Raw genomic sequence first — 7,698 nt, 5'->3', positions numbered from 1 at the left:
TGACCCAGGTCCGCGCAGCAAACATTCACACTGGCCACCGCTCAGCCACGTCACCCCTGCTGCCACCCTGGCCCAGGTCCTGGCAGCAAACATTCACACTGGCCACCGCTCATCCACGTCACCCCCGCTGCCACCCTGGCCCAGGTCCTGGCAGTAAACATTCACACTGGCCACCGCTCAGCCATGTCACCCCCCCTGCCACCCTGGCCCAGGTCCTGGCAGTAAACATTCACACTGGCCACCGCTCAGCCATGTCACCCCTGCTGCCACCCTGGCCCAGGTCCTGGCAGTAAACATTCACACTGGCCACCGCTCAGCCATGTCACCCCTGCTGCCACCCTGGCCCAGGTCCTGGCAGTAAACATTCACACTGGCCACCGCTCAGCCACGTCACCCCTGCTGCCACCCTGGCCCAGGTCCTGGCAGCAAACATTCACACTGGCCACCGCTCATCCACGTCACCCCCGCTGCCACCCTGGCCCAGGTCCTGGCAGTAAACATTCACACTGGCCACCGCTCAGCCATGTCACCCCCCCTGCCACCCTGGCCCAGGTCCTGGCAGTAAACATTCACACTGGCCACCGCTCAGCCATGTCACCCCTGCTGCCACCCTGGCCCAGGTCCTGGCAGTAAACATTCACACTGGCCACCGCTCAGCCATGTCACCCCTGCTGCCACCCTGGCCCAGGTCCTGGCAGTAAACATTCACACTGGCCACCGCTCAGCCATGTCACCCCTGCTGCCACCCTGGCCCAGGTCCTGGCAGTAAACATTCACACTGGCCACCGCTCAGCCATGTCACCCCTGCTGCCACCCTGGCCCAGGTCCTGGCAGTAAACATTCACACTGGCCACCGCTCAGCCATGTCACCCCTGCTGCCACCCTGGCCCAGGTCCTGGCAGTAAACATTCACACTGGCCACCGCTCAGCCATGTCACCCCTGCTGCCACCCTGGCCCAGGTCCTGGCAGTAAACATTCACACTGGCCACCGCTCAGCCATGTCACCCCTGCTGCCACCCTGGCCCAGGTCCTGGCAGTAAACATTCACACTGGCTACCGCTCAGCCATGTCACCCCTGCTGCCACCCTGGCCCAGGTCCTGGCAGTAAACATTCACACTGGCCACCGCTCAGCCATGTCACCCCTGCTGCCAATCTGGCCCAGGTCCTGGCAGTAAACATTCACACTGGCTACCGCTCAGCCATGTCACCCGTGCTGCCACCCTGGCCCAGGTCCTGGCAGTAAACATTCACACTGGCCACCGCTCAGCCATGTCACCCCTGCTGCCACCCTGGCCCAGGTCCTGGCAGTAAACATTCACACTGGCTACCGCTCAGCCATGTCACCCCTGCTGCCACCCTGGCCCAGGTCCTGGCAGTAAACATTCACACTGGCCACCGCTCAGCCATGTCACCCCTGCTGCCACCCTGGCCCAGGTCCTGGCAGTAAACATTCACACTGGCCACCGCTCAGCCATGTCACCCCTGCTGCCACCCTGGCCCAGGTCCTGGCAGTAAACATTCACACTGGCTACCGCTCAGCCATGTCACCCCTGCTGCCACCCTGGCCCAGGTCCTGGCAGTAAACATTCACACTGGCCACCGCTCAGCCATGTCACCCCTGCTGCCACCCTGGCCCAGGTCCTGGCAGTAAACATTCACACTGGCTACCGCTCAGCCATGTCACCCCTGCTGCCACCCTGGCCCAGGTCCTGGCAGTAAACATTCACACTGGCCACCGCTCAGCCATGTCACCCCTGCTGCCACCCTGGCCCAGGTCCTGGCAGTAAACATTCACACTGGCCACCGCTCAGCCATGTCACCCCTGCTGCCACCCTGGCCCAGGTCCTGGCAGTAAACATTCACACTGGCTACCGCTCAGCCATGTCACCCCTGCTGCCACCCTGGCCCAGGTCCTGGCAGTAAACATTCACACTGGCCACGGCTCAGCCATGTCACCCCTGCTGCCACCCTGGCCCAGGTCCTGGCAGTAAACATTCACACTGGCCACCGCTCAGCCATGTCACCCCTGCTGCCACCCTGGCCCAGGTCCTGGCAGTAAACATTCACACTGGCTACCGCTCAGCCATGTCACCCCTGCTGCCACCCTGGCCCAGGTCCTGGCAGTAAACATTCACACTGGCCACCGCTCAGCCATGTCACCCCTGCTGCCACCCTGGCCCAGGTCCTGGCAGCAAACATTCACACTGGCCACCGCTCAGCCATGTCACCCCTGCCGCCACCCTGGCCCAGGTCCTGGCAGTAAACATTCACACTGGCTACCGCTCAGCCATGTCACCCCTGCTGCCACCCTGGCCCAGGTCCTGGCAGTAAACATTCACACTGGCCACCGCTCAGCCATGTCACCCCTGCTGCCACCCTGGCCCAGGTCCTGGCAGCAAACATTCACACTGGCCACCGCTCAGCCCTGTCACCCCTGCTGCCACCCTGGCCCAGGTCCTGGCAGCAAACATTCACACTGGCCACCGCTCAGCCATGTCACCCCTGCTGCCACCCTGGCCCAGGTCCTGGCAGTAAACATTCACACTGGCCACCGCTCAGCCCTGTCCCCCCGGCTGCCACCCTGGCCCAGGTCCTGGCAGTAAACATTCACACTGGCCACCGCTCAGCCCTGTCCCCCCGTTTGCCACCCTGGCCCAGGTCCTGGCAGTAAACATTCACACTGGCCACCGCTCAGCCCTGTCACCCCTGCTGCCACCCTGGCCCAGGTCCTGGCAGTAAACATTCACACTGGCCACCGCTCAGCCCTGTCACCCCTGCTGCCACCCTGGCCCATGTCCTGGCAGTAAACATTCACACTGGCCACCGCTCAGCCATGTCACCCCTGCTGCCACCCTGGCCCAGGTCCTGGCAGCAAACATTCACACTGGCCACCGCTCAGCCATGTCACCCCTGCTGCCACCCTGGCCCAGGTCCTGGCAGCAAACATTCACACTGGCCACCGCTCAGCCCTGTCACCCCTGCTGCCACCCTGGCCCAGGTCCTGGCAGCAAACATTCACACTGGCCACCGCTCAGCCCTGTCACCCCTGCTGCCACCCTGGCCCAGGTCCTGGCAGCAAACATTCACACTGGCCACCGCTCAGCCATGTCACCCCTGCTGCCACCCTGGCCCAGGTCCTGGCAGTAAACATTCACACTGGCCACCGCTCAGCCCTGTCCCCCCGGCTGCCACCCTGGCCCAGGTCCTGGCAGTAAACATTCACACTGGCCACCGCTCAGCCCTGTCCCCCCGTTTGCCACCCTGGCCCAGGTCCTGGCAGTAAACATTCACACTGGCCACCGCTCAGCCCTGTCACCCCTGCTGCCACCCTGGCCCAGGTCCTGGCAGTAAACATTCACACCGGCCACCGCTCAGCCCTGTCACCCCTGCTGCCACCCTGGCCCAGGTCCTGGCAGTAAACATTCACACTGGCCACCGCTCAGCCATGTCACCCCTGCTGCCACCCTGGCCCAGGTCCTGGCAGTAAACATTCACACTGGCCACCGCTCAGCCATGTCACCCCTGCTGCCACCCTGGCCCAGGTCCTGGCAGTAAACATTCACACTGGCCACCGCTCAGCCATGTCACCCCTGCTGCCACCCTGGCCCAGGTCCTGGCAGTAAACATTCACACTGGCCACCGCTCAGCCATGTCACCCCAGCTGCCACCCTGGCCCAGGTCCTGGCAGTAAACATTCACACTGGCCACCGCTCAGCCATGTCACCCCTGCTGCCACCCTGGCCCAGGTCCTGGCAGTAAACATTCACACTGGCCACCGCTCAGCCATGTCACCCCTGCTGCCACCCTGGCCCAGGTCCTGGCAGTAAACATTCACACTGGCCACCGCTCAGCCATGTCACCCCTGCTGCCACCCTGGCCCAGGTCCTGGCAGTAAACATTCACACTGGCCACCGCTCAGCCATGTCACCCCTGCTGCCACCCCGGCCCAGGTCCTGGCAGTAAACATTCACACTGGCCACCGCTCAGCCATGTCACCCCTGCTGCCACCCTGGCCCAGGTCCTGGCAGTAAACATTCACACTGGCCACCGCTCAGCCATGTCACCCCTGCTGCCACCCTGGCCCAGGTCCTGGCAGTAAACATTCACACTGGCCACCGCTCAGCCATGTCACCCCTGCTGCCACCCTGGCCCAGGTCCTGGCAGTAAACATTCACACTGGCCACCGCTCAGCCATGTCACCCCTGCTGCCACCCTGGCCCAGGTCCTGGCAGTAAACATTCACACTGGCCACCGCTCAGCCATGTCACCCCTGCTGCCACCCTGGCCCAGGTCCTCGCAGCAAACATTCACACTGGCCACCGCTCAGCCATGTCACCCCTGCTGCCACCCTGGCCCAGGTCCTCGCAGCAAACATTCACACTGGCCACCGCTCAGCCATGTCACCCCTGCTGCCACCCTGGCCCAGGTCCTCGCAGCAAACATTCACACTGGCCACCGCTCAGCCATGTCACCCCTGCTGCCACCCTGGCCCAGGTCCTCGCAGCAAACATTCACACTGGCCACCGCTCAGCCATGTCACCCCTGCTGCCACCCTGGCCCAGGTCCTCGCAGCGAACATTCACACTGGCCACCGCTCAGCCATGTCACCCCTGCTGCCACCCTGGCCCAGGTCCTCGCAGCGAACATTCACACTGGCCACCGCTCAGCCATGTCACCCCTGCTGCCACCCTGGCCCAGGTCCTCGCAGCGAACATTCACACTGGCCACCGCTCAGCCATGTCACCCCTGCTGCCACCCTGGCCCAGGTCCTCGCAGCGAACATTCACACTGGCCACCGCTCAGCCATGTCACCCCTGCTGCCACCCTGGCCCAGGTCCTCGCAGCGAACATTCACACTGGCCACCGCTCAGCCATGTCACACCTGCCGCCACCCTGGCCCAGGTCCTCGCAGCGAACATTCACACTGGCCACCGCTCAGCCATGTCACCCCTGCCGCCACCCTGGCCCAGGTCCTCGCAGCGAACATTCACACTGGCCACCGCTCAGCCATGTCACCCCTGCCGCCACCCTGGCCCAGGTCCTCGCAGCGAACATTCACACTGGCCACCGCTCAGCCATGTCACCCCTGCTGCCACCCTGGCCCAGGTCCTGGCAGCAAACATTCACACTGGCCACCGCTCAGCCCTGTCCCCCCGTTTGCCACCCTGGCCCAGGTCCTGGCAGTAAACATTCACACTGGCCACCGCTCAGCCCTGTCACCCCTGCTGCCACCCTGGCCCAGGTCCTGGCAGTAAACATTCACACTGGCCACCGCTCAGCCCTGTCCCCCCGTTTGCCACCCTGGCCCAGGTCCTGGCAGTAAACATTCACACTGGCCACCGCTCAGCCCTGTCACCCCTGCTGCCACCCTGGCCCAGGTCCTGGCAGTAAACATTCACACTGGCCACCGCTCAGCCCTGTCACCCCTGCTGCCACCCTGGCCCATGTCCTGGCAGTAAACATTCACACTGGCCACCGCTCAGCCATGTCACCCCTGCTGCCACCCTGGCCCAGGTCCTGGCAGCAAACATTCACACTGGCCACCGCTCAGCCATGTCACCCCTGCTGCCACCCTGGCCCAGGTCCTGGCAGCAAACATTCACACTGGCCACCGCTCAGCCCTGTCACCCCTGCTGCCACCCTGGCCCAGGTCCTGGCAGCAAACATTCACACTGGCCACCGCTCAGCCCTGTCACCCCTGCTGCCACCCTGGCCCAGGTCCTGGCAGCAAACATTCACACTGGCCACCGCTCAGCCATGTCACCCCTGCTGCCACCCTGGCCCAGGTCCTGGCAGTAAACATTCACACTGGCCACCGCTCAGCCCTGTCCCCCCGGCTGCCACCCTGGCCCAGGTCCTGGCAGTAAACATTCACACTGGCCACCGCTCAGCCCTGTCCCCCCGTTTGCCACCCTGGCCCAGGTCCTGGCAGTAAACATTCACACTGGCCACCGCTCAGCCCTGTCACCCCTGCTGCCACCCTGGCCCAGGTCCTGGCAGTAAACATTCACACTGGCCACCGCTCAGCCATGTCACCCCTGCTGCCACCCTGGCCCAGGTCCTGGCAGTAAACATTCACACTGGCCACCGCTCAGCCATGTCACCCCTGCTGCCACCCTGGCCCAGGTCCTGGCAGTAAACATTCACACTGGCCACCGCTCAGCCATGTCACCCCAGCTGCCACCCTGGCCCAGGTCCTGGCAGTAAACATTCACACTGGCCACCGCTCAGCCATGTCACCCCTGCTGCCACCCTGGCCCAGGTCCTGGCAGTAAACATTCACACTGGCCACCGCTCAGCCATGTCACCCCTGCTGCCACCCTGGCCCAGGTCCTGGCAGTAAACATTCACACTGGCCACCGCTCAGCCATGTCACCCCTGCTGCCACCCTGGCCCAGGTCCTGGCAGTAAACATTCACACTGGCCACCGCTCAGCCATGTCACCCCTGCTGCCACCCCGGCCCAGGTCCTGGCAGTAAACATTCACACTGGCCACCGCTCAGCCATGTCACCCCTGCTGCCACCCTGGCCCAGGTCCTGGCAGTAAACATTCACACTGGCCACCGCTCAGCCATGTCACCCCTGCTGCCACCCTGGCCCAGGTCCTGGCAGTAAACATTCACACTGGCCACCGCTCAGCCATGTCACCCCTGCTGCCACCCTGGCCCAGGTCCTCGCAGCAAACATTCACACTGGCCACCGCTCAGCCATGTCACCCCTGCTGCCACCCTGGCCCAGGTCCTCGCAGCAAACATTCACACTGGCCACCGCTCAGCCATGTCACCCCTGCTGCCACCCTGGCCCAGGTCCTCGCAGCAAACATTCACACTGGCCACCGCTCAGCCATGTCACCCCTGCTGCCACCATGGCCCAGGTCCTCGCAGCGAACATTCACACTGGCCACCGCTCAGCCATGTCACCCCTGCTGCCACCCTGGCCCAGGTCCTCGCAGCGAACATTCACACTGGCCACCGCTCAGCCATGTCACCCCTGCTGCCACCCTGGCCCAGGTCCTCGCAGCGAACATTCACACTGGCCACGCTCAGCCATGTCACCCCTGCTGCCACCCTGGCCCAGGTCCTCGCAGCGAACATTCACACTGGCCACCGCTCAGCCATGTCACCCCTGCTGCCACCCTGGCCCAGGTCCTCGCAGCGAACATTCACACTGGCCACCGCTCAGCCATGTCACCCCTGCTGCCACCCTGGCCCAGGTCCTCGCAGCGAACATTCACACTGGCCACCGCTCAGCCATGTCACCCCTGCCGCCACCCTGGCCCAGGTCCTCGCAGCGAACATTCACACTGGCCACCGCTCAGCCATGTCACCCCTGCCGCCACCCTGGCCCAGGTCCTCGCAGCGAACATTCACACTGGCCACCGCTCAGCCATGTCACCCCTGCCGCCACCCTGGCCCAGGTCCTCGCAGCGAACATTCACACTGGCCACCGCTCAGCCATGTCACCCCTGCCGCCACCCTGGCCCAGGTCCTCGCAGCGAACATTCACACTGGCCACCGCTCAGCCATGTCACCCCTGCCGCCACCCTGGCCCAGGTCCTCGCAGCGAACATTCACACTGGCCACCGCTCAGCCATGTCACCCCTGCCGCCACCCTGGCCCAGGTCCTCGCAGCGAACATTCACACTGGCCACCGCTCAGCCATGTCACCCCTGCCGCCACCCTGGCCCAGGTCCTCG

General features: G+C 64.5%; 1 protein-coding gene across 1 annotated transcript; it reads left to right on the top strand.

Moving 5' to 3' along the window:
• The first annotated feature begins 4,263 nt into the window (after positions 1–4,263).
• Positions 4,264–5,325, top strand: LOC126428016 (uncharacterized). Its single transcript, XM_050089897.1, has one exon. The coding sequence runs from the start codon at positions 4,264–4,266 to the stop codon at positions 5,323–5,325; it is 1,062 nt and encodes a 353-aa protein (XP_049945854.1).
• Positions 5,326–7,698: the final 2,373 nt, after the last annotated feature.

Source organism: Schistocerca serialis, chromosome 12, assembly GCF_023864345.2.
Source record: "Schistocerca serialis cubense isolate TAMUIC-IGC-003099 chromosome 12, iqSchSeri2.2, whole genome shotgun sequence".
Taxonomy (NCBI): domain Eukaryota; kingdom Metazoa; phylum Arthropoda; class Insecta; order Orthoptera; family Acrididae; genus Schistocerca; species Schistocerca serialis.
Note: the sequence above shows the minus strand (reverse complement) of the source record. Positions and strands in the feature narration are given on the sequence as shown.

Bases quoted from the DNA above. Each gene is read 5' to 3' on its own strand.
- LOC126428016 (XM_050089897.1), top strand. From the start codon at position 4,264: ATGTCACCCCTGCTGCCACCCTGGCCCAGGTCCTCGCAGCAAACATTC.